General features: G+C 41.7%; 1 protein-coding gene across 1 annotated transcript; it reads left to right on the top strand.

Moving 5' to 3' along the window:
* The first annotated feature begins 1,006 nt into the window (after positions 1 to 1,006).
* Positions 1,007 to 25,216, top strand: tasp1 (taspase, threonine aspartase, 1). The gene is made up of 14 exons (XM_056436355.1): positions 1,007 to 1,164; positions 1,880 to 2,061; positions 2,254 to 2,321; positions 4,888 to 4,956; positions 5,107 to 5,227; positions 5,919 to 6,003; positions 6,077 to 6,156; positions 6,323 to 6,429; positions 8,775 to 8,894; positions 10,408 to 10,486; positions 14,595 to 14,705; positions 16,070 to 16,177; positions 17,291 to 17,364; positions 23,760 to 25,216. The coding sequence occupies exons 2-14, from the start codon at positions 1,926 to 1,928 to the stop codon at positions 23,850 to 23,852; spliced, it is 1,251 nt and encodes a 416-aa protein (XP_056292330.1). The 5' UTR covers positions 1,007 to 1,164; positions 1,880 to 1,925; the 3' UTR covers positions 23,853 to 25,216.
* Positions 25,217 to 27,218: the final 2,002 nt, after the last annotated feature.

Below are 27,218 nucleotides of genomic sequence, written 5' to 3'. Positions count from 1 at the left end.
CAGAGTAATAAGGAAAATTATAAGAAATAACTTTTGTCTTCACTGTGAGTATAATAAAAAGCTCTTTAAAAAAAATCCATTTATTTCCAACACAGACATCTCCAGCAATTTAGTGAGCGTATGGACTTGCAGCAAGTCAGCTAGGGTTACTGAAATATTTTGCACATAATAATCATATTAACCACAATGGTATTATTTACCTGTTGTCAACCATTTCATCAACGATGAAGTTAAAGGGATTTACAAATATCCCCTCTTTCGATCAAACTTTAACACACTCTGTAACTACGGTCAGATAGCATGCTGGACTAGTCCCCACGATGGAACTACTTATTGCTCCCGACTAATTACCAGGGGATGTCAGTGCATATGAAATACAAAAGTGCAATGAGCTGGTGTAAAAATATAAATGATTTCATGAATTGTTTTCATGAAGCGAGCCCCACTCACACATAGCCTACTGATATCTACACAGATATCTCAAAACCTGGACATATAAAATCAAAATGACTTTATTCTGGGGTAAGTAGTTAATACTTATATCATTATTAGTGTGAGAATCACACAAGAACCACATGGTAAGTCAGTGGAGACCTCACAAGAAAAATATAGCTTGATTTCACCACGTAAGTAATAAACATGTGAATGTCTCATCATAAAAATAAAAAAACAAGCAAACACACTTTTCGTTTGTTTGTGTGTGTTTATCCAATTATTTAGGACATGCATTGATGATGATATTCAGTTTTTGTTTAGTTGTAAATGACATCCTCACATGAACGTCAAACATTTCTGCTTATGTTTTAGATTCAAGATCATGTTTGTCTTTGTTTCACACAACGTATTCATCTTTCGTGAATACGTAAAGGAAAAACAACAACACGTTCTCCTGCAGCAGAACGAAATGCAAGTTGTGTTTAGTGCATCTTTATCCACGTGTGTCCGTCTGTGTTTGCGTTAAACCCACTTCATTGGCAACGCGCAGCTAAACCAGGAAGTACTTTGCTTTGCTCGAGCTAACTGGCTGCGGTTAGCACAGAGGAGCGAAAGTGTGTGGCAGCAAAGCTGAGCCCACTTAGATGCATGAGTCGGTCAGACGTTCGTGTGTTTGAGACACACGTCCGATAAAGTCGGGTTGTCGCTGCGAGGAGAGACGCGAACACCGTAAGTTGACATTGTTTTGTTGACGTGTTAGCTAGCTCTTAGCTCACATGCTAACGGAAACGCAGGGCGGTTAGCTTGACTTGAAATAACTTACTTTTTTCTACTTCATGCAGTGCCATTATTTACTCATTAAGCAGACACGTAACATGAACGAAATACGGCTCGTTTATGAACGCAGGCTTTAAACTGGCACGTGTAACGAGACACGAACAGCAGGAACTGTTTGGGAAGTGGATAACGTCAACTCTAGTTAAAGAGATGGGTGACATCATGCTTTAATGCAGTCTGGTGGATCTGCACTATGAATAGAAAACGTTCACCTGTAAGGTTACTTCAATGTCTGTTACACAACTGTTTGTACACAAGTTAAGATTTGAGAACATTGAGTGTATATCGTCTCCATCACTTTTGGATCATTGAAGTCGATTAACTAGGGATTGATTCATGTGGTGTATATTGAGAATGTTAAGATGAATTTCTTCAACCACACAATTCATTGTCAGTGAAATCAGCTTAAACTGAAGCGTTGTTCTCAGTGAAGACCTGTCTCGCGCCCCCAGAGTGCCAGTGCCATCGTTGTCTCAGTGGTGCAGATAGTTTAGAACCACCATGCTGATGTTGTCACATCTGTAACCTCATAAAAATGAGAAAGAAAAGTAAAATCACCTGGTCCTGTATTATCTCTGAATGATAATGTTTTGCATTTATTTTCCAGTCACAGGTGTATGAAAATGATTTTTCTTGCCACTGTCTGAAAGGCCATGATCAGCTTGTCAAGTTATGCAGGGGTTATGGAAAGTCTAATGAATTCTGCTGAAGAGCAGCCACCCTCCTCTCTCCTGGCCAATAAGAATCAAAAGCCCAAATGTGTTGGTGGATTTGTCTTAGTGCATGCAGGTAAGTGTGTACATCATAATTAACAAGTATAATTCAGAACTTATTAGAAGGAAATAATACATAACGGTGATTATTATGGGCATTGGTAGACCATCATGTACCGAAACATTACATGTTGGTTTCTTTTTAGAGGAGGTTAACTAGCAACACTTTGTGAATAATAATTCTTTTTTTACTTTTATTTTCTTTCAGGAGCAGGATATCATTCTGAATCTAAGGCCAAGGAATACAAGCATGTGTGCAAAAGAGCCTGCCAGCGTGTAAGTTTATTTTATAGTTATTACTATAGTAAACTAAAGTCTATGACTTTGTGTAAATAAACAACTAACATAAACGTGTGCTGTTTATACACACAATCTATATTATTATTCATAGTATGTTTGTAAATCTATTACTTTAGTCTAAAAAATGTAACGTGTCACAGTATTGAAACTGTTAAATTCTTATGAATGCAGAGCAATTGACCAGATTGAAATTGATCATCAATTAAAGGAGCATTTCAGGGATGTAATTCTAGTTTAAAATATGAGAAATATGTATGTTACATGTTCGTACAAAATATTTCTACTAAAGCCCATGCATCAACCAGATATATATTTGTTTTCTTTATGTGATATGAATATAGAATAGGTGTGCTTGCATCCATACAATAACGTTTTGTATTTAGTCTTGGTCTGACTCATAAAATGTGGTTGGTTGTGACAGCATATTAGATCATTAAAAGTTCTTGCATTCTGTGAACTTCCCTCTTCTACATCTTTGCACACAAATCCATTCTGTTCTTGTACCAGCAGTGGATCAAATGTCCCCATGAAGTATATAGATTATGTAACTTTGTTTGATTAGTTTGATATATTGTGTTATAAAGGTTTGCTCATGTCGGATGGGGAGCATCTGTCAACATCTCTCACTTCATATTCTTTCAGTGAGATTCCAATCTGTGTTTTGGCAGAAGCACTTTTAATGTTCTGGTTTGAAGTCATTCCAGTTTTCTGTATTAAGATAATTTTGCTGTTGGAGTGGAAGTCTTTGTTTTTTGGCACTGAAGCAGGTTCTTCTCAGGAATGCTTTTGTATTTAGTTTCATTCATTTTTCCTTCCAAGTGTACGACTGAAATACAACCTCACGGTGCTGCCTTCACCCTTGATTTACAATAGGAATAGTGTTAGATGGATGAGGAGCCGTGCTCAGTTTCCGCAGGATGTAGTACTTTGCATTCAGATCAAATTGTTCAATTTGAAAAGTGGTCTTTTGCTTTCAAGCTTTCTCTGTCCCTTTTCACACATACACACACAAGAAAAATAAAATCCACTCCAGGATCCTAATTGCCTGTTTTACGCTCGTCTTTGCCTTAGTTTTATCTCACAGAACTTAAAGGGTACCTGTAGTGCAAAACAGCAACGTGCTACATCCATTCGGCGCATCAAATAAATCATATTTACCCCGCTGCTATTGTCAACAAGTCACGCATAGCCCGAGGATTTACATTTATTTGTCAAAATTCCGAATCCGTGGGCGCAGCCATTTTGCTAGTTATTTACTCCAGCTCAAAGCTAACTATGACGTAGGAACGTTGAAAGGAATTCAGCCAATCCGGAGCCACTTCTACACGCGTTGCTTCTTGGGATAGATCGGTGGCCTCAAACCAGTTCACGTCTGGAGTTCACGCCAAGATGGCGCAGTGCAAGGCGTTCGGTTGTCTCAATAATAAACGGAGTCACAAGACTAAAAAGTTCTTTTGCGTGCCCAAACCTACTACAATGTCTTTCCCTCTATCGTGAAACATTCGTAGCGAAGAATTACACAATCTATATGGTCAAAATCAATGGAGATACTGCGATAGTATGCGATAGTATGCAGGCAAATGTTAGGCCTCTCGCTTATGGGAGAATAAAGGTGAATATATTCAGAATATTAGTAATAATCACACCAACTCTGGTGATCGCAAATTAGCCTACATGAAGCAACTGGCTAACTTACCGATTTGACAGTTCTCCCTCGGGTGCAGGCCCCGAACATGTCGGCCGATCATTGCATCAATGAAAGACATCTCCAGCGCTGGCTTATGCGCGATGTAGCTATCAAGCTCACTCTTTGTGTGAAGCAGATGAGGTCTAATGACACTATATCATCGGACATAAGTTCGTGCTCTTTACAACAAATGCACTCTCTGTCTGTTTTTTGTGGCACACATTTCCCACAACTGCACCAAACGTCCGCCGACTTGCGTGCACGGTCCGCACGGTGAAGCATCTGTACCGCGGTCCTTCGACATCAACTTCATCTGAATCATCGCTATCATCGCTGTCACAATTCACTAAATGGGGATAGTCTGCTTTTAAAGGTTCAAACAAGTATCCAGTTGCTGAATCAGACAATCTTTCATCGTCCATATTCTCAATCTCTCAGCATTTGTTTGCGAGCGCTCGACGTTGTTTACATTGGTATCTGAACACATCCGCTGTGGCTGGCTGTCGCTCTATCAACGTTCCGACGTCACACCACCCGCGACATATTCAAGCTCCAGTGCACTGTCGCATGTCGGATTTCAGCACTTTGAACAGCCTAAACTACGTATTGTTATTGAATACTGGACCGTCAGTGCATGAATACACTTTAGAAACACATTATCTTTTGCTCTGGCTACATAGTGATTTGCACTACAGGTACCCTTTAAAAGGAGCTTGGTTTTCAACAAGGTTTTTTTCTGTTAATTATCAGCAGGATATGGAGGTATTCCAGTAAATGCACTGTAGTGTGACTGTAGTGGGGCTAGAAAACACAAGTACTGTACAAAGGCTGAATTGAGCAATGTGTTTTTTCCAGGCTGTGGACCGACTCAAAGCCGGGGCACTTGCAGTGGAGGCAGTGGCCGCAGCACTGGTTGAACTTGAGGTTGGTTGATTCAACCATTGTTAACTCGGTATTAAATAAAAACCCGCCCTTGTACGTAATGTGGAATAAATGTATACTTAGGGCCAGATTGGATGGTTTATTAGAAATGTAGTTTTATTCTAGACTCAACATGTTTTTAATTGTTCTCAGGACTCTCCTTTTACAAACGCTGGCATGGGCTCCAACCTTAATTTGTCAGGGGAAATTGAATGTGATGCGAGTATCATGGATGGGAAGTCTCTGCATTATGGGGCCGTAGGGGCTATTAGTGGTGAGTTATTACACATGCATTGTTATTTATGTAATATTGCTGTGTTGTAGCACTGTTCAGTCACCTGGATGTAATGGCAATGAGTCAATCCTCTGTCCATGTGTTTTGCTGATTTCATTTGTTCCATCTCAAAGTTTTTTAGAGGTTCATAAACAGGACCACCCACTTTTTATATGGAAAAAAAAACAATTAATGATATTAATATATACACATCCGCATACTCGAGACAGTTCATTGTAAGCTCAACTCCTGATTTACTCCACAACAGCCCAGCGGTGAAAGCTGGCACTTAACATACAATTCAAAATTGCTTTTCTTACCATGTCGGCATCATGGAAGAATTAGCCTCATCATTTTATTTTCTGCTGAAAATAAAACTTTTGGCTTGGATACAAACATGCATACCTTCCAACCCATGTTTTTCACAAGGTTTAAATAGGCTAAAATACACCCAGCATGCATTGATGTGCTTGCGTAACAATGGCCATATTAAGAACAATTTGTAAGAATCAATCAACTAATACATTCAATGTGAAAATTAACTAAACAATATTAACAATACACAGAAAGTCAACACGGATGTGAGGATTTCTGTGTGTTTACAAAGCACGTTGATCTTTAGTTTTCACACTGTAATAAAATGACAAAGAATGAACCGATGGCCCTGTGCCGATTCTGACTTTTCCTTCAGGTATGAAGAACCCAGTCTTAGTTGCAAACCGTCTACTGAGTGAAGCACAGAAAGGGAAACTATCAGCTGGCAGAATACCACCATGGTAATTTTAATGATTATTAATTAATGTCATATTAACCTGACTGTCCACCCGTTAATTTTCATTAATTTGTCAGCTTTTTAGTGGGACGAGGAGCACACGATTGGGCAGTCGGCCATGGAATGCCACCGTGCCTTTCAGAGAAAATGGCCACCAGTGAGTTTTGCTGCACAGATTTATGAATATGCTTTAACAAAGAAAGGATTTTTTTGTTGTTGCTGCACTAACCTTAACCAAGACACAGTGCTTAAAACAACCGTTGGCAATGGTGCATTCATTTCTATGGAATGTATTAGATTGAGATTTTCTTTTTTACACACAGAGTTCAGTTTATCTGCGTACAAGAGGAACAAGCGAAAGATGGAGCTGGCAGAAAAAATGGACACAGGACATAATCAGGCCAAGAAAAGACGACAATCGAGTGAAAATGTGAGTACTATGTTATCAGTTGAAACAATACATTGTTTAATGGCATCAAATGTATTCTTTCACAGCGGCTTCAACCCCTTCCTGCTGGTATAGTATTATTCCACACAGCAAAAGTACTGTTTATTCAGATCAGAGACATTCACTAAACAAAATGTTCTGGCTAGTGGTTGGCTAATAGCAGCATTTAGACCAAGTCAGCTTTTCCACTCCATATTTTGGCCTGTCAAATGAAAACTAAAACTCTTCCTAATTGGGCTGCATTAAAACATTAGACAAGGCTCGGAAATCTTTTGTGGATAGAATAAAAACAATATCCATGTAAATTACAATGTTGTAAACATGTCCATATGAAAATCAATACCACTAAGTGCAGAACAAAGTTACACTCTGCCTCTATGTGGCACTTAAAGTGTAAACATGAACAAATGTGTTGGTCCCTCACTTTGATAATACAGTGCTGTTTTGCTTAGATTAAAACTCAAATTTAATTCCTCAGAACAGTTGCACAATAAATCAGGGTGACGGCACTGAAAAAAGGAAAACATTAAGTAGAATATTGTACTTTATACAAGAAAGGTATTTCAAGACACTCTTCAACTTAGTCAGCAAGACATATTCTGCCAGTTATGATCTCACTGGGTCATAAAAGGAAATGGCCGTACCAGGTTATGCAGAAGGTTACGAGAAACGATAAAAGTGTGCACAAGAGTTGGTTCGAGGCCCTGAGCAGCACAACTGGAGGGTGGCTCGATGGGGATTAGAAAGCAGTGAAATAGACTCATTCTGCTCTGGAGTCATTAGTGGAAGCAGCACAGGGGAGGAAGGGAAAGTTTCTCTGTGAAACGTGTCAAATGGAGTGAAACTTGTTCACGGCCACAGCCGATATGCTTCACTGGACCTGTTTTAGAACAGTGTTGTTTTTGATTGAGTTCAGCTACATTAATCTTTGATATTCATGACTAAGATGGACAATTGTTGGCTTTGGCAACTGATGTCTGAGAAAATAAAAGATGTTTGTGTCAAGTGGTTGGTTGGCCTAACGAGAGCATAAAGTTTGAGTGGCCCCACTGTTTTTCGTTTTCTCTCGCATGTTTACAACAAACTGCTTAATTCTATTGAAGATTGATATGTGACCATTTTGGTGCAGTTCGGGGAGTTTACTCACTCGAGGTTGCATTAAAGAGCTCCACAAACTGCAACGTTGAGTGTGTCCTCCATCTTGTTCAACAATGTCAACAATGGCGGGACAGGGATTAAGTGCGGAGCAACACAAAGTTGCGACATTTCGCCAAAAGTTGAAATATTTAAGCTAGTTGTGAAGTTTCACATCGCCCAAAACGCGCCACGTTTCGCAATTACACGCGTCTGTGCATTGACTTTGCATGGGATCTCGTTGTGACGCTTTTGGTGTGATTGCACCATTAGGCTTCAGCTTATTTGAGCATACCTGACACTCGCATGTTCACATGCATGCTTTTAGGAAAATGTTGCAGGTGTTTGGCTTCAACCTTGTCTTTTAGTTATTTTAACATACATTAAATTGCATATATAGAGTCAATCAACAGGAAACAACCTCTGTTTTTGTATCGAGAATGTCTATTCTTGACTTGTGGGTTGAACAAAATAGCATTATCCTAGCAAGCCTGGTTTTAATTTCCATACACGGTGTTCTTTTCATGCCGCTGTCTTTTCGCCAAGCAATAAACTCTTTCCATTCTTTTTTCCCTGGGTAATATAGCCACCTGTCTCATGATGGTCTATCGGTGCAGTTTTGTTTAGGAAAATCTAAAGCGTTTCAATATACTTCCAAAGATGCCCTTAGTTTTTACAGTCGTTATTTACTGTGTATTTTTGTTTATTTAACGACACTGATAAGGAATGACAGGAGAGTCTTTGTAGCATTTCAAAATATTTGACTCTGGTTCTTTTCAGCCTCAGAAGCCCAGAGACGGGCCGATTTACGTGAGCATGAGAAATGGCGAGGCCTTTTCTTTCTTTTTGATTGTCTTTTAGTCTAGAATCTTTTTTACTCTACTCCTGTATTATAATGTCATTGAGCACATTTAAGCTGTAGGACTCTATTTATCACACAGTCTGAGACATGATGGTTCAAAAACAAGTCCACCTCCAAAGCAAACGAAGGGTGACGAAAGGGCAACGAAGAGTGATTTAAAATTAACTTTAAGATGATGTATCTGCTTGTTAATGTTTGGATTTCTCCTCTGTAATGTTTCCTGGAATGAGAACAATTCCCATTTTTAAAATGTCCAATCGTGTATATATATATATACAATATTTGGGGTTGGGGTTCTGCTCATGTGTCTGCGCTCCTTACTGTGATGTAGGAAAACTGCTCAGGGTGCCTGGATACAGTGGGAGCTGTTGTGGTCGATCTGGAAGGAAATGTAGCTGCAGCAGTGTCCAGCGGAGGTCTGGCCATGAAACATCCCGGCCGGGTTGGCCAGGTAGGAGAGCCTCATCTTTGTTCCCTCTGTCAATGTCTTTACTCGCATTGACAACTTCTACTTGTACAATTAATATATATAATATCATTTACACGGTTGAATCAGACCTTCATTTAAGGCAACTTTTATAAGAGGCATATCATAATATCAATTTGTCTTTTACATTTGAGCAGATAATGAAGAATTCCTAATTATGTGGAAGCACCTTTATGTAGTTTGTGTCAAATTGACTAAGAAACCAGGAGGGAACTGTTCCCCGACTCTGCGGCTCCACAGGGACGTTAACCACTTTCAGTTCATTGTTTTGGTCTGACGGCACACTCTATTCGCTGTATGATGCCGTTTCACTGTTTTCTGCTGGCAGTCATTTTCACCCCAGAAAAAGTTTGATGACGTTCAGTCTGCCTCGTCAGCTCCGACTGCGGCTTCCCTTCATCTGTCTCCGTCCTCAGAACCAGCTGTGTGTCTGTCAGCAGCAGCTCCTGAGGAGCTTAAAGGACAGCAGCCGGCCAAACTGTCTGCAGCCGGCTGACTGACAGCAGACATTTACCAGACAGAAATAGTTTTTTAAGAGGGCTCCTGAGGTGGATTCAGCATTTGTTTAAATGTATCAATCCGTTTAATCAAATGCGTCAATCTGCTCTGCGAGACAGGGTGGCAGACTTTCAAATATGCTTCCCAAGCGTTTTGCCCTTTAGACTCCTCAAGTGGCCAGAAACTCTATGCCTAAGGCAAAGACGTTGTCTGTTGGAAGTTTAAACGGGCAATATGATGCCAACGCAATAAACACAAACAACTTAATAAGGCATCTTCAGTCAGGGCTGTATTTTTTGTTTTTATGCCCCCATGTTGCCAAAAATGAACTTAAATCATTCCAGCTTTGAAAGTCTGAAAGCAGCAGATAAGAGTTTTTAGCAAGCAGCTCTTATCAATGAAGCCCCCCCCCCCCCCCCCCCGCTTTCTGATCCTCTCCCTTTGTTTCGTCCTCTGATGTGTTAATCCGGCATCGCTGCTATTTGATGTCATGAACAGAGCCTTTTAAGTGCAGATAGTCTAAATTAATGAGGCTCTCTGATCGTCCTCGTGTCTTGTGCCCCGTTTTTAATGTTTGCACAATCTCCACAAATTCAACTTCAACATTTGTGTGCCCAATGTTCTGAGTCTGCATTAACAGCAGCTTAACGGGACAAAAACAAACCAGAACAGAATTAATGAATTAGTGGGATTTACTGCTGTGACCTATTAACACTGTCCCCGTAAAAACTAATTGACAAAACTGAAGTTCAGAGCAATAGCGTCTTGAGCAAGTTATTCCAGTGTAGTTAATGATGTGGAAATGTGAATTAGGCTGAAATGACCTCCCCTGCCTTGAGTCTAAGTAATACAATACTGTTCTTTACTCTGAGCATGCTTCTCAAAGTTATTATGTGAGAAAGAATGATATTTTGTTGGGTAATTCTAAAACAGAAATGTTGAAACAACTAAAATGTCCTCGTTTGATCTCTGTTCTCAGGCTGCTCATTATGGATGTGGCTGCTGGGCAGAAAATGCTTGTAATATGAACCCTTACTCTACAGCAGTGAGTACCTCAGGTAAACCACAGCTCACTCTCTACAACCAACTTTGAAGTTGTGAGTGTGAGTGCGTGCGCGTGTGCGCGAGTGTGTTATTTTACCTCTCAACCTTAACGTTTACTACTGCTGTTTGTTTTTTTAAGTGATACGAATCAGAAACGTATATATATATATATTTAATATGAGCCTTTAATTTTGGCTCGGTGAGTCAAACTCCAAAAGCTGTGATAATAATTTCCGATGACCTCCAAACCATTCCTGCTGAGTGACTCTCATCGGCTGATTGAGTCATCATTCTCCACTCTGTTAGTCAGCTGCATGCCAGGTGCATTGCACAGCTCTTTGGAGTTGCAAGGACATTTGACATGGGACACCTGCTGAAGATATGTCCCATGTGCTGTAGATATGGTAGCGAGGACCAATGGAAGTGCAGCAGACGGATGATACGTTTGAAAATTTCAAGTGCAGTTCTTAAGATTAGGATCATAGCTTTTCCAATCTAGATGAGTGGCGTTATACCTTGCAGTTAAATTGGTAAAGTAAAGTTGCCTCTGGGAAGTATATGCAGTATGTTTTGATCTCTAAAAACATTTAGTTGTTTTCAAGTCAATATTTTCATGGTAGAAGTATGCTTATGTACTCATGGGGAAATGGCCATGTTTGTTAAATATCACTTATTTCTGTTTGATGGTATTTGGTATAGCATCACTTGCAAAAGGATCAATTACTGATGCAACCTGGTTTTCATTTAGCATGTGAGCTATACAGTCATAAGTTCTACCAATATCAGGAGCCTTACTAATTGGATTCACATTTTAATAGAACTGAAAACTCCAGGTTTGAGACTTAATTGACTTCCTTGGCTCAATACAGTTATGATTACAATATAAACATCATAAATTAAATTTATTTGTTTAAACTCTCAGTAGATTTCACTTTTCTTGCCACTGCTGGCATCAAGGGCCTTGTGAATGTTGTGTTATAAAATGCTTCAGCTTTTACAAGTCTGCATGTAGAGATACTCCTTCGGCCCGTCCTCTGCTGATGGTACACCCTGGAATAGGGAGGGCAACCCCTGAGTCCAATGGACAAAGACATCCTTCCCTTGCAAGACCAATCTGACATTTAAAAAAACAAGTTGCATTCTCTGTGAACATATTTACGCATCGCATACAACCATGCTTTAGTGTTTCCCCAAACCTAAGAGTGCATGCCTCTTTTAAGTGAAAGCTAAATGAATGGTTGTCAGTGGTATGGTTCTGAATGTGAGGTAGAGAGGATATATTTGCCCACTTCTTTAAGATGTGTGTAGATGTCCGCAACAGAGCTTCTGCATTAAAACCTTTTGATGTGGATCTGTAGCCTAGTAATGTATCTCCGTGCAGACGAGCTGATTCGATCAGACAGGCTGAAGCCTGAGTCCTATGTACTTGGAGCACAGAGGTAGCCAGCATGTTGCGCCACTAAAGCTTGTCTGAATATATTATAACTAGCAATCAGGAAGAATGTTAGTGTAATGTTACTATAGTAAAAAAAAGTTTAATCTGTGTCAAGCCTCTGTCTGGTGATTCTCCAGTAAACACAAAAACATCCATACATGTGCATCCTAAAGGTTTCTATTATCTTCTCTTAACTATGTGCTGTATATGTGTATCTATGATAACACAAGATGACAGTTTGGTATTAAAGTATTATAGTTTCTTGTAATGCAGCTTAAAGGTGATTCATTCAGTCTGGCCCATTTGAATGGATCTATACTGTGTTGCATTCAACCCGCAGCACGAGATGCTGTCTTGGTTATCGTCTGCAGTTCATTAATTGTCCAAGTAGATGGAGTGTAGATGTTGGCTCTCTGGGTGTATCTCCACCTCATCCTGTCTTCCTATATTGTGGCTTTGCCTTTGATGTGACTTTAAAAAAACAAAAAAGCTTTCCTTATGGCTATGGAGAACATAATGTGTGTTCCAGTAGAACACCTGTTTTTAATTTCCTAACATGAAAGGCATTCCCATCAAAAGAAACACAAAAACAATCATTTTCCTCCTGACTCGTGGAGCATGGTCCTCACCCTATGTCATTCTTGCTCCCCCCCACTTCACCCCACCACCACTTTGCCCTCCCACCCCCCTCCACCCTGGTCTGTTTTGTAACATGCAGCACACATGTGGGCCTCGTGTTTTATATGCGCTGACTGCTCGGTGTGGCCTTCACTTTGCTGCGGCCCCTGAGAGAACAGCTCACGCACTTCACTGTTTACTCTCGCTGCTGTTGGCTGCCACACACGGCCTCTCCGACCGCTGGCCTCTTTCTTTTTACATTTTCCCCCTGTTGAGTTGCTGCTGTAGTCTGGGCGTCCGACTGCAGTTCCAGTTCGGTCGTGTTTGTGCTGCCATGAAATACAGCTGCCCTAAAACGAAGCGCTTTACGATAAACAAAAGGCACGGTACCTGGCCAATCTGACGTTCTTCTCTCGTAAAAACAAATGAAAAAAGAACTTCAAATTACTGCAGGCAATCTGGCCTCCACAGTTACCGACCTGCATTCAGTTTTGTTGTAGTTACCTGATATTTTACAAGGCGTTCATTTGTGTTTACAGAAACAACGAGGCTGTATTCTTCGGTCTTTATGGGTTTTCACAGGAGCTTCTGCCAGATGTGTTTTTGTTTCCACTTTTGGTGTTCTTGTTCTTTTTCACAGAGTGTGGGCAGACTTCACAATTGAGTGGAACATAATATAAGCATGCATCATGTATTCAGTATCTGTCTTTCTGTAGGAACACAAGGTATTGGTGTCAAAGTTAGTCCTTTAGGTAGGAAGTAGTGTTATCTAAGATGTAAATCTCACCTGCTAAGTTTTGACTTGGAAGTGGTAACGGGTCCTGGTTTACGGAAATGCTTCACAACGTGTTTTGTTTCCCTGGATGTTTGTATGTAGTCCATCACATGCCACATAATTTTAGGGCGGCTGTAGCTCAGTGCGGTAAGAGGGCCGTCCTGCAACCGCAAGGCTGTGGGTTCGATCCCCGCTCTCCCCATTAGTTGCAAGTCGAAGTGTCCTTGAGCAAGGCACTGAACCCCCAGTTGCTTCCCGGGCGCATCACTGCAGCCCACTGCTCCTTAATAACTAAGGATGGGTTAAATGCAGAGAACTAATTTCCCCTTGGGGATTAATAAAAGTGTATATTTTATATTTAATTAAAGAGTATGAGATAGTTTCAGGTGTTAATTGGAGCCAAACTGGAGCACAGCCTCTTGACATTTTCTCTGATTCATTAAACGTTGTATGTTGCAGTTGTGTTTCTGGGGTCTGTAAGAAAAGGGTGTTGCAGTCTTCACAGTTAAAGTCACTTATGTCGACCTACAACTGTTTCATGTCTCACTCTCCTCTTTTAGTTAAATGGTCTCATCAACATAGTCCAACAATCATCTTGTTTACACACCTTATTTCAATAAATGGGTATGTTGATGCCGTGAGGCAGCGAGAACTGAGAGTGTACAGAAGTGGAAGTAATGCTGGGTGTTTTGCTGTTTCAAATTCCCAGACCAGTCAGGAATCTGGGCAGGAAAACCTGAATGAGAAACCCAAACCCTCTTAACAATTTTGGTCAGTGTGCCCTTCAGCAAGGCAGCTGTACTTGGCATTGCTGTCGTCTCTACCTGATATAATAAAGGTTAAAGTCACGCTGCTGAGGACGCATCACAGCGACTGCAGCAGCACAAAACCCTTTATACGAGCTGAAAAGTGAATCCTCAAAGTTGTGCAATATCTTCTTTTATGTAACATTTTAACCAGATATTTTGGGAGAACAACATGTCTCGATATCAAAGCATAATCAACTCGAAGCATAATTGGTAATCAGGAAATGCTTGCACATACCGTTCTCCTCAAACTTCACTTCAACCCCAAGATGTGAAATATCAAGATGTGATTAATACCATACACGGCTAATGTTTGAAAGTCTGAATTTGTAAAATGTTCCTTGCATTCTGTGATGTAATGTGTGTGTACTGCGTGTGCTCCAACACACTCAAAGTGGATTTGCTGGAGACCTTGTGCAGCTCTGATTGCAACAAGGAAATGAGTAAATGGTCCCGTTTGAGCTGTGTGTCTGTGTGTGTTTTTCCAGGCTGTGGGGAGCATCTGATTCGCACCATGCTGGCACGGGAATGCTCTGCTGCCATGCAGTCTGAGGATGCCCACCAAGCTCTGCTGGATGCTATGCAAAACAAGTTCATCAGTGAGTCACCCACATGCAGCCCGACTGCCACTCCATTCCAAACACACAGATGTGTTGGCCGAGATTGTGCTTGCGAGAAACACAGTTATGCATCGGGAGAATTGAGCTTACGAACAGATGTGGCATAACAAAACGAATGAGCTAACAACTGGGAACATTGGGAATAAAAGACTCGGAAGAGACTGCTTTTGATATGTGGGCCTTCAAATGTTCCATGCATCATAGATGACAGCCACAGATAATTTTGGAAGACATAATGGTTTTGTAGAATTTTTGTTCTTTTTTTTCTTTCTTCATATTCTCAGAAGTGGTACATTTGAGACAGTCTTGTTAAGTGTGTTTGCTGCGCCTGTGAATGACCACTGGGATAGCTCAGAAAAGATGGAGCAGAGGAAGAAAGGACATGTGGAAACATGTGGTGGTTTCTGCCTTGTTCTGGCCTCCTTCAAAAGTTTGTCATTTGACATTTGGTTGGGCTAGATGAAGCTGGTTTGAAGTTGATTCTTCTGCCATTTTCTTTCAAGATTCACATTAAATCAAACAAAGGTCCATCAATTCTGCCTTCGCAAGAGCAATGATGACTTTGTCTGTGATGTGGAGGCCTCTTACTCAACTTCTGTGATGCATTTGTCAGGTTCCCTGAATAGAATATCTTTAATGACAACACCATCTGTATGTTTAGATCTGTTTGTAAAATATGGTTCCCCCTTTCAGTATACACACATACACACACACACACACACATACACACACACGTCCACACTCAAGAATAGTTGCATTTCGTCAATGTATTCCTCTTCTGTTATGGTTAAAAATGCGGTGAGCATTGAGGCAACAATTGAACCACTCTCATGTTAACAGCATGCAAAGATGTCAGTTATTATGCAACGTGTAACAGAATTAATTTAAGAGCCTTTTTATAATGTACAACAAATACTGGGGTTTTGTGTGAATGCCGTCCAAGCTCCAATCAAGTCTTTTATGGAGTGAAGAGAACATTACGACGGTGAACCAAAATCCTATATTGGCCCCATTTATTTTTTTGTTGAGACATTTCAAGACATGCTGTAGCTGTTTTGAGTTTGTTCTTTACCAATCTTTTATTGCCCCTCACTTATCAGCCTATCCAAGATATGTTGTGTATACACAGCACCTCATTCAAACTGTCTGCTAAATAAAATAAATACGTTCAGTTGTGTGGCCAGAAAGGCAAACAAGGTATTTCTTTTTTGTTCCGATAGATCACCGTAATTGAATTAAAGGGTCTGTGTTTTGTCTAGTTTTTTCACGTGTTATCCTTGCTTCGATGCGTTTCGAGGAAAACTTTGGCTGTCTCAATGTTGTTGTTTTCTTTGTGTCTCCAGGCTCACCCTTTCTGGCCAGTGAAGACCGTGTTTTGGGTGGAGTAATTGTCTTGCGCTGCTGCAGATGTGTGGAACCTCAGCCATCTCAAAATATTCAGGGTATACTGGGTAAGACATTAATCATTTCAAATATGATCAAACTCAAACCTCCACGCCTCAGCTTATTGCAGGCAGAAATGTGGCTGTTAATATAAAAAAATCCATCAAGCGATGAATGTGAGAAGATGGGAGGAGGGGGAGGAGGCACTGTAGTTTCCTGGCGGGTGGTCTGTTTTACCCGCACAATCAAGGTCTGGTTTCACACCTTTCATCTCATGATTCAAACAGAGACCTCCCACTATGGAATCAACAGCTAATCTTCAAGTGGAGGCCTTCTGATCGCTGCCAGTTTGGCTGATTGTATTGGCTGATTGTATTGGCAGGTCTGGTTTCTCTACCCTGAGTTTCTGAGAAGGATCGTTCTTTCATTCGTCATTTAATTTGACTTATTGAGAGGTCTGTTCAAAGTTTAGGCAGTGTGATTCACTACTGGGTATTAATGTTGCCCTTTTGCGGTGATTTCAAGATGATGGATATCGGCCCATCAGCTCCAAAGAAACCAATGGACGGGTTCAAGTTCTCAGACCAAGTTGAGCAGATGTTTCTCCAATGGAGGAGAGGATGACATCCTGATGGCAAATTAAACATGATGGCAAATGAGTAGTGACGCACTATTTATATCGTACATTATGTTAGCATAAGAGCATTAGAATAATAAAAAGTTCCAAAGTGCTACTAACTCAGTGATGTGGGCCCTGTTTGATGCTGTTCAAGGACTGGAGCTCTTACTTTGGACTGCAAAAGGCTCTGTTGATTTCCAAGAATATACAGTATGTCCACACCACATCCTTTGGGTGCTTTAATTTCTTCGCCAACTCACAAGTCCTACCTTCCTCTACATTTATGTCACAACTGCAAGTCATAAAGTTACATGATAATGGGCATGCTCAGAGTGTACCGCAGTTTGCCAGGCGGAGTCACCTGCCAGACTTTTTCCTCTGGCAGATGGAAATATTTAATTTCTAAAATTGAACTTTTAGCATATTAACAGTCTGTTTTCTCCCCGCACCCCCACTGTGTCCCCATGCTTTTTTTATTTACATTATTACAGTCCTATATATGTACAGTTATGTTAATACTTTTTCTCCTTTATTCTCTTTTTTGTCTTCTGTGTTTTCACAGTGGAGTTCCTATGGAGTCACACCACAGAGAGCATGTGTGTTGGCTACATGTCTGTCCAAGACAGCAAAGCAAAGGTGAGCATCCCGATTAGCTTGACAATTAAAATGTATTGCAGTGTTTCAAATACACTTAGGTTATATCGGGATATAACCATCTTTACTTCATTTACAATATTAAAAGACAACAGAGGCATAGGTTGAGTCACACATGATCAATGACCAGTGGCTTAACACCTAAACGTGTCTTATTTTCCATGATGAATAATGTTAATCAGAACAAAATAACGTTGCAGAATTAACATTCCGAAATAAGGTCCTTTTTAAGCCAGAGTATTGTCTTTTATTTGACAATGCCTTCAGAGAAAATTACGTATCAAGGTGCATGAGCTCACCTGTCTCAGCCAGTATCAACACTTGCTGCTTCTGATATACTTTTAATTGGATATTTGAATGAAGAATATATCAATTGTAATATTTTTATTTTTATAACATTAAACTGTGATGACATTTGAGGATTCGATGAGACTGCCTGGTTCAATATTAAAGTGTCTCTTCTGCACTTAGCAAACCTCAGAAGCCACGGCTGTCTGGTTTAGTCGTCTGCTGGCCACTTTGTGGAAAATAAACGACAACATTGTCAATGTTTGAGGTTGGCTCTGTGATCCTACTCCAGGACCATAACCTTCTAATAAACCCTTAGCAAAACTCTTAAGCACATACATTGTGTGACTTTAATCAGTCAGTGTGGCTTTTTAGGCAACAAGGGCTCAATGCTCTGCTCTCCTGGCTCTAAATGCAGTCTCAGCTCAGACTGATTTGTTTGGCTAATGTATCTCTGTCACTCTGTATAAAGAGAGGGCACTGTTGTTCAAGCCGGGTTCAGCTTTCAAAGTGTTTGCCCTCCGTGCCGCCTCCCCCTTCCCCCTCCCGTCCTCCCCTCTGTCTCTTGGTCTATCTCTCTCGTCACTCCCCCGCTCTGGCCCTACCTGGTCCCAAAGTACCATCAAGTTTACTGAAAGTCATGCACCACTGGGGATATCAGTATCAATCTGCATATTTGTCGGATGTCCTTTGTGTATTGGGCTTCGTGGTGGAATGTGAGCATGCAAGCTCCCCTTTCCTTTTTGCCGACGTAAAGAGGTGAGCGCAACACAGTGAACTGTGTATGCTTCAGGGGCTCTGAGCACCAAACGCGTGTCTTCCGTTTGTACATTTTAGTTTGGTGAACAGTTTTAGTGTTGTTAATCACAATAGATTGCAGGTGCAAGGGATTCCATTCAACATCCTGGGACTGGTGAAGCAGAAGTAATGTCGCGATAAGAACTAGATATTAGAGGAGGATTTGGCTGCCAGTATACAAATGAGTCTGAACCGAATTCTGTGCCACTCATCCACACATGTTCTCCCTGCCACAAAGGCTCAAATATTCTTTATACAATAGTGTTCAGTGGATGCAGAGGCAGGAATATCATGTCGGTAATGGTTTCTGTATCTGCGGGGAGAAATGTTATCCAATTCCAAATTGACAGGGAATTGGTGGCCTAGTGCAGCCAAGAACACAGCTGCTCCACCAAACCTGACACTGCTGTACGAAGCTCCCATGTGCCTCCGTGGCTCTCATCAGCTGCATACCAGAGAAACTGGATGTTTTGTCCCTCTTCACGCTTTCACACTGGGCGCAAAACAAGATTTTACCAGTTGCTTCCCAGCTGGGCTTAGAGCTGGACCCCGTTCGCTGCCAGAATATCCTCCTTCATTGTGAGGATTCAATAAGAAAGCATCTGTTTTAAAGAAAGCCGTAGATGGTTCCCTTAATACGACCTGGCTCCAGTCGCGATGCCTGTTGTCTGTATGACTTGGAGGCCCAGGAGGTGGCACTTTTTTCTGTCTGTGGCCTTGATGGAAGATGTCAAAACGGAATGTTTGGAGCACATTGTGTGGATAAACTTAAGCATTAACTTCTTAAAATGCATGAAGCCGTTGTCATTTTGCCATCTAACATTGTAGCATTGGGAGCAGTGCCAATTGGGTTCAACGCTGCTGACTTAAGCTGCAGCGAGACCGGCAGTTCATACTGAACAGTTCCTCCCAGTGAAGACTGTCTTGATCGTGTTGTCATGAATACTTGCTGAAGAAAACTTAAAAAGTATCAGTGTTCCCTTTGCACCTTTAATAGATTAATAATTCCTCCTGTTTCAAGCACTTTGAAAAATGTCAGTGCCCTGAGTTGACGAGATCGCATATAGAGCCAGAGCCATCCACAGTCTCAGCTGCTGTGTTACAGACATTCCTCCCATTCCTATTGGCATCCCACTGGGTGTTTCTAACCAGCTAGAGTCCATCTTCCACAGCTTTTCTGTGATAAGAACATGAAAGGCCAGATACACAGTAGCAAAGTAGAGTATTTAGGACAGAGGTTTAAATTGTAAGTCTACTTCTCTTTCACGTTTCAATTCTCAAACAAAGAGACTTGTATGTATATATTTTTCTTTTCGACAAACAACAGTTTCACAAACCCAGAAGAACAGTCAATCATTCTGCTGTTGAGACCAAAATGTCTCGGATGTCAGACCAGTTTTTTAGAGACAGACAGTTCCCCTGAGCAGGGTTTTTCCTGGGTCAAAATGGGTCTTCGGTGCTCCCCAGTTTCACCGTAATTAGCAGACATCTATGTATTCCCCCCCCCCCCATAAATTATGGAAGCAATGCTTGAGGAAATCATTTTGCTAAAATAGATAGGCTAATAGATTGACAATTAGAGATGCACCGATCAGGTTTTTTGGTGCCGATCACTGAAATCAGTACCTGCCGATCCGATAATACCGATCACGGTGTTGATTGAAGCATTCTATTTATTGTGTAGCATTATTGCCTAGGACTATGAGGAAATACATGTATAAAGCACCTCAAACATTAAAGAAATTACAGATTTCTTTAAACGTTTAGGACTTTTACTTTGAAAAATTTCCAAATTGATTCATTAAAATTGTTTGATTGCTATTGTAGGGGATTTCAGATATGTATGGAACACATCTGCATTATTCATTTCCTGGAACTCTTGGGGAGATCTATATACAGGACTTTTCTTAACATACAAAAGTCTGACTTATTTTTTATAAACTCTTCCTTGGTACAGTAAACATGTTTTAATGTTAGCATAATTTAAGCTAAATCTCAGAAACGATCTCTAAAGATACAAAATCAGTTCATTGTTTACTTTTATATGTTCGTGTATGATTTGTCGACATCTTATTTTGACAAACGGATGTTGTTTCACGTGGTTCTTTCCGCTAACTTTGCAAAACCGTATGTTGTCACATAAATCCTTCCGCTAACGTTATCAAACCCTCGCGCGCTCCCGATCGAATGTGTTTACCGTGAGCATCAGTCTATAGGGGCAGACACGTGAGAGTCGGCTGAGTTGACCCAGAGATTCAACTCGGGGGACGGGGACGCCGCTCGGTGGTGAGGATCCCCTCCTGGACCTCTCACTCTGCGGCCCTCGCCGGGCGCATAGTCTCCGTTGCGGTGCGCGGCGATTGAAACGTCTCTGATAGTTTTTCAAGCAGATGTTACGTCATCTGATCGGCCAAGGTTGATACGCCGTTTTGAGAGCGCCGAAAAAAACCGATAATGGGAATATTGGCCGATATGGATCGGCGCCGATCAGATCGGTGCATCCCTATATAGTCCAGGTGTATTCGTGCACGTCGGGCTGTTGAGTGATCAGCAGCTGGCCGCTCTGTCCATTCGCGCACCTCACAGTTGCGTATTGACCAGACAAGAAGACACGCTTATTAACTCGATTACTATTGATCAAAACAGAACGAGGGTTCGGCTGTAGCCGACTTGAAACATACTATTGAGAACATATTCGCTGACATGCACGTGATGAACACAGTTTTTTTTTTTTTTTTTCATCGCGGACTTTTTTTGCCTTAGGCGCTCGGGATTTGTCATAGGCGCTCGGGAAAACGGCGTAGGCGCTCGCCCAAATGTTCTCTATGTAGGAAAAACCCTGCTGAGGTGTTTCTTGCATTTTATCTTGGACGTTGTTTTTGGGACAGATACATTGAATCCGTGTACAAATCCTTTTGACATTACACTGTAAACTAGCTACACGGCAGTCGTGCTGCAGAGGGAGAGCATCTGGTTTTATTGAAACACTCACCTGTGTTAGCACTGGATAGCACACCAGAATATCAAGCCAGCTTTTACAGAGCTCCACAAGGCTCCACGGACAGACAAGTGGCCCACCTCAAACAGTTGGACTATTGTTTGATTGTTTTCTGTGATTGGACAGATGAAAGGGAAGTGTACGGCCCACATCAGCTAGAGCTCCGTTCCCTCCTCCTGGACATCATTACCACTATAAAGCTTTTGCTACTCAAATAGTGCAGGGCTGGAGGAAATCAAATGGCATGCAATTAAGGCCTCCTGGTTATTGCCTGCTTGGTATATTACACGACAAATGTATTTTATTATGGTACGTTTTGTTTTTTACTATCCATCGCGCATGGGGAATAAATAGCATATGATTATTTTTTTATTTCAAAAGAAACCACAACACAAAAGCAGCAGCTAAGTCATTGAGCTCCATTGAGTGTTAATGTGTGGCTTCTTGAGCTCCTGAACACATTCATATCACCAAAGAATGTTGTTTTTCTGCGACAGATACAATGGAGCTCTGTTTTTTGCGCTATATTTTGAGTCCTGTGATGTGGTCATTTCAGTCACGGTATCAAGATGACAACAGGCTCACTGTAGTTTTTTTCTTTTCTTTTTTTCTGTCGTATACCAGCTGTCATTTCTATGCTCCTCTTTCAACCCCACTGACTTTATAATGAGTTTACACTGTTTCTGTAAATCACAAAAATTAGATGGTTATAATTTGATACGAACATCATGTACATTAGCAAACGATCCTAAAATCTGTATAAATTGGTGTTTTACCACTAAGATTATGTTTGTGATTGTGGTCATCCAAATCTTTGGCCGCCATCACTTCGTTGAATCATTATCCGGAACAGCAAGGTGCCAGTCTGAGTACTTTGGTGCTTTACTATGTTGTTTGTTCTTCTAATGAGTGTCTAGCAATAATCCACATATACAATGAGAGTGGTAGTAAAATGTGGCACAACATATGGTTGCAGCATTATATGGCTAATGCTTTTTTTTTGGTGATCAAATCTTTTATTGGTTTTCGAGATATGCATATGCAAAGGAAAAGATGTATACATTGTACGTACACAATGGTACTCAGATAAAAACATTAAAATAACGGATACAAATAAAATATATACATAATAATATATATGGCTAATGCTGACCCAAGTTGATGTGTTGCGTGAAGCACGACTATCCTCTGGACAGTTCCCCTGTAACCTAGACTTCTGAATTGGCGCCACAGCTTGTGAAAGGCAGGCAATGCTCTTAGCACTGCGGTGGTGCAATGACTGACTGGTTCAGTTGGTAAACCTTTTACTCTTTCTGCTTACACAGTCAAATTGTCCATTGTGTCCTATTGGAATTAAAATGAAGGTCTTAACACATGCTAAAGGGTTGTGTGTTCGGTTGAGGATTTAGGGCACATTGGTGTCATTGGCATACACGGTGTTCTTAAAATATATGATGTCATGCAGCTGGGCGGTAATTGTGTCCAGTAGTGTATTTTCAGCTGTGCATTCAATGTGGTTGGAAATTAAGAGATCATTGCAAAGCGCTTTCCCTTTGACAGGCAAACATCAAAAGCAAGACCCGGCACTGTTAGTTGATTATGTCTCAGCGATGGACATTCAGTCAAACAGTTTAAACAAGGCCTTTCCTTAACCTCATCTCTCAAAGATGAAGGGGAGAGGAGAGACCCAGAAAGGGCTACTGGAGGCATAATGGCCCCCGAGAGTGTTTCCATGTGTGCATGGCCCTGTCTGGCTGTTGTCCCATTGTAGTGACAGGGGCCTTCGGGGTGCCAGGGGCCGAAGTCCAAGGTGTGTGTGCGTGTGTGTGCGTGTGCGTGCGCGTGCGTGTGCGCGTGTACGTACACATACATGGCATCTTCAGGCGTACATGCTCATGATGCAACAGTAGTATTCCTTTGTGAACACACTATTTTTCCCTCTCTAATATTTCAATTATATTTGTGTCATTGTTAATGTCATGAAGATAACTTTTCTAAAAGCTTTCTGTTTTTAAATGTGCAATGCATCTGAGCACCTTACGTCCGATGGGAGTTTTTCTCAAACTGGACTTCCTGGGCCGTATTTCATCTTTTTTTGTGGTACCTGTAGGAACACACCTACTGAACACCACTGCTGCTACTTTCCACATATTGCTACTTTCAGTATTATTGCCGCTAACAAAGTTAATCATCGTCTATAACTCTTGTATGTAAATCTCTCCTTGAATGATGATGATGATGATGATGATGGTGTGTGTGTGTGTGTGTGTGTGTCTGTCTTTGTTACCTGCAGACACACATATCCAGATTACCACCGGGGACAGTTCCTGGACAGTGCTTGGCCATCGAAGGAGGGGTGTGTCGTCTGACGAGCGCAGTGGAGTGAGCCGCACTCCACCTCCTTCTGGGCTTCTTCATCAATACTCCCTCACAAACACTTAGTACTGAACCCCAAACACACGTTCCCACCACCTTTGAGAAACCAGAAGTAATAAACTTGAGCTGTTTTAGCGGGTGAACAGGAAGAGGGAGGGGTGTTAGGCTCTACTTAGTGCACTTACAGGACTTCCCTTTGCCACCGTCTGCCTCTAGCATGTACTGTATCAACACCCCCCCCTCCCAGCTCTCCAGTGTCACCTGGATTACACTTGATGCACTATTGCCCTGATGCACCAGGTTTTTTTTATTACTCGTTTCCTTTTCTACTCTTTTTCCTTTTGTATATAAGCTATGATTTAGGAAAACAGAGTGGATATTCATGTGGTTTTGTATCGCTGAACGGATGAGACTACTTTTGAGCATTTAGGAATTTCTAATGCAAGACCTCATTTTGTTCCTAAAGTACTTTTAAAGTTTAAAAAGATGTCCGCCTGCACCGTGTGGAATGACTGCTACTCAAGATCATTGTTAACGAGTGAAGCATTTATAGCTGTGAGAGTTGACCAGTCATGATTTACAATGTTAACGGGTACAAATCAATTTCCATGTGCCCGTACATGCATATCATTATTAATCCTCCAGTTTACTGTGTAATGTAGCATAATGTGCTTCCTAGATCTCGATACATTTTATAGTCATTCAGCCACATAATGCATTGTTTCTTTGATCGTTTTAAAAAGCTATTGCATGTGTGGGAATCTACAGTAAGCCTTTTTGTGTTCTCTGTTAGCAGTATTTAGCAACGCTAAACGTGACTGTTAGTCATCATTTAAAAAATCACACTTTATTATATTTGTATTTTCTTGCAAAAAAAAGGACGGCTAAGGACTAATTTATGTTTCAATCCAATGAATTGGTGCGGTTGAGAACTGTAAGAGACTAAGGGTCTATATTTCTGTTGGGATAATCACTTCCTCTGGTTTTGCTGTTTCACTCAGTTACTGCAACAACAACAAAAAGTAAATAAAATCTATGTTGCCACATTTCTGTGTCTATTGTTAGTTTTAGTTTTTCAACTCTGACATGAGACACACTCCAACTGTACCTATTTCAGAAGAGGAGAGCAATTCGTGGAAACCCAAACAGATGGCGTGAATATCATGATCATGTACCGTGGACTGCCAATGATGTCCGGGAAGGAATTACACGCCAGAGTTACTGGAGGGGAAAATGAATTTTGCAGAAGGATGTGTGAGGCTGCTGAGACAATTTCAGTCTGTGTTCTGCTTGCATACACAAACCCACCAAATGTTCAGTTCATGTCACAATTTGTTCAATGTGGATTACAAAACCTACAATTTCCATCCTCCACTGTTTGTCAACGTGTTTTTTTTCATCATCATAAAGCCTCTTCTAAGACCGGGGCAGTTCATAATAACAATTGTCTCCAGGCCAAGAGTTAGTCCAGGCTCTGGATCGAGGCCACTTTAGTGTCTGAGAGGAATGTGCAATAGAGTTGTTCAGGAAGATAAATATGTGCACCGTTTGAAGAGAGAGATGCCTCCATGTCAGTGCACCATGCCTTGTTGTGGGATAGGACGACATGTTGATGGTATCCAGCCGGTTTGCCTCCCGGGTGTAAGATGTCACAGTCCGTTGACATCACTGACGTGCAAAATATATTTGACGGGCCAGGAGGAGCAGCAGAAGGTTGGTTGGGGAGGTGCTGTGCATGTTTGTTTTTGTTCCACAGCCTCCTGACCCCGGGTTGATCTTGAGGGTCCATCTAAAAACAGGAGATCTATGTTACCTCCCCCCTCACCCACACTCACCATTCTCCATTAGCTTGATCGTGTGTTGTTATAGAGCACTCTCTTTTCATCAAGGGCTAATCTGTGTTGCCGGGAGACCCTCTGGCCTATTCGGCAAAGAACCTTCCCCTTCAAACATCATCCCTCTCTGTCCTGGATCCCCTTGCTTTGAAAAAGGATCCTGGGTCTTTAAAAAGTGGACGGGCTCCTGAGCCATTCAAGGTGTATCCAATGCCTCGCGCTCAGCAAAGCTCTTAAATGCAAAACAGACGGTGGAACAAATAAAGATCAAAGGCAGCAGCCTTGCCCGCCTGGCCTGCTGTCCTCACATGCCAGGCGGTGCTGTCACAGTGAATCACGGCCAAGCAGCTTCCATGCTCATGCTGACCCCCGAACCCCACCCACCACCACCAAAGAGCCACCAACCCCCTCAACACATTACAGCCCCACTGTTGGTGTCGAGCAACAACACTCGCACAGGGTTAAAACCACACCGGTCTTCATCAGACAGAGCCAGCAGCAACTCTAAGGAGTCTGATGTCTCTCACCTTTATGCACATCAGGAGCAAGCCTTTTGCATTTGAGTGAAACTGATTGTCACCCACTCCTATTGTCACATCATATGTACATATAAAACATGTGGTGGTTCATTACTCATAGATTTGGCTCAATAAAAAGTGAGACTGAATATAATAACTCTTTATTGCAATGTGTGTGTGTGTGTGTGTGTGTGTGTGTGTGTGTGTGTGTGTGTGTGTGTGTGTGTGTGTGTGTGTGTGTGTGTGTGTGTGTGTGTGTGTGTGTGTGTGTGTGTGTGTGTGTGTGTGTGTGTGTGTGTGTGTGTGAGAACTGGCAGAGAAGACATGAGCCAGAGGCAGCTGCCAGTCAAGCCACTAAGCACATTTAACAAGCTGATGTGCATTGCTTATTAATACTATATGTCCAAGTGGATTAGAGTCCCGGGCTTCGTCATCGTTGTGCTAAGATGGTGTGAGTGCAGATCCCTGCAGCATATCAGCGATGTCCTGGCAGCAGGGGTTAATAAGCAACACACCCTGCCCTCTCAGATGCTCCACAGCTAGTTGACCTGTTTGTTCAGCTGTGCACCAACGCGCCCCCCCCCTCCCCCCCTCCTAACTGGCTGTGCCAAAGATGTGAGCCTATGGCAGTAAGAGTGCCAGCGGCCCCACCCCTGTTTTGCCGGTAGGACATTGGGGGTTAAGATGGAGATCGACGGATAGAGCTGCTAGATAAGCAACCTCCCTTTCCAGGTTTGGCTATTCCAGATTAAAAGACCAAAGAAAAAGCTTCTAATTAGGCTTGCCGTGCATTTAGGGGCCCTGCGGTATTGCGGCCTAGACACTTCCTGCATTGTGCTACACCACCCAAAAAAAGTACCAGTGCAAGGGAGTGAGTGAAAGAAAGTGAAGGAGGGAGGCTAAAAATGGCTCTGCCACATCTGCACCACACCACAACACAGACGAGATGCCTGATTGCCACCGTTCACCACGGTTATGCACCTACAGAGCTCCGACATGGACAACAAGCCACCTTGACTTCTT

The sequence above is a fragment of the Pseudoliparis swirei genome, chromosome 17 (genome assembly GCF_029220125.1).
Source record: "Pseudoliparis swirei isolate HS2019 ecotype Mariana Trench chromosome 17, NWPU_hadal_v1, whole genome shotgun sequence".
Classification (NCBI taxonomy): domain Eukaryota; kingdom Metazoa; phylum Chordata; class Actinopteri; order Perciformes; family Liparidae; genus Pseudoliparis; species Pseudoliparis swirei.
This window is presented reverse-complemented; position numbering and strand designations above follow the sequence as displayed.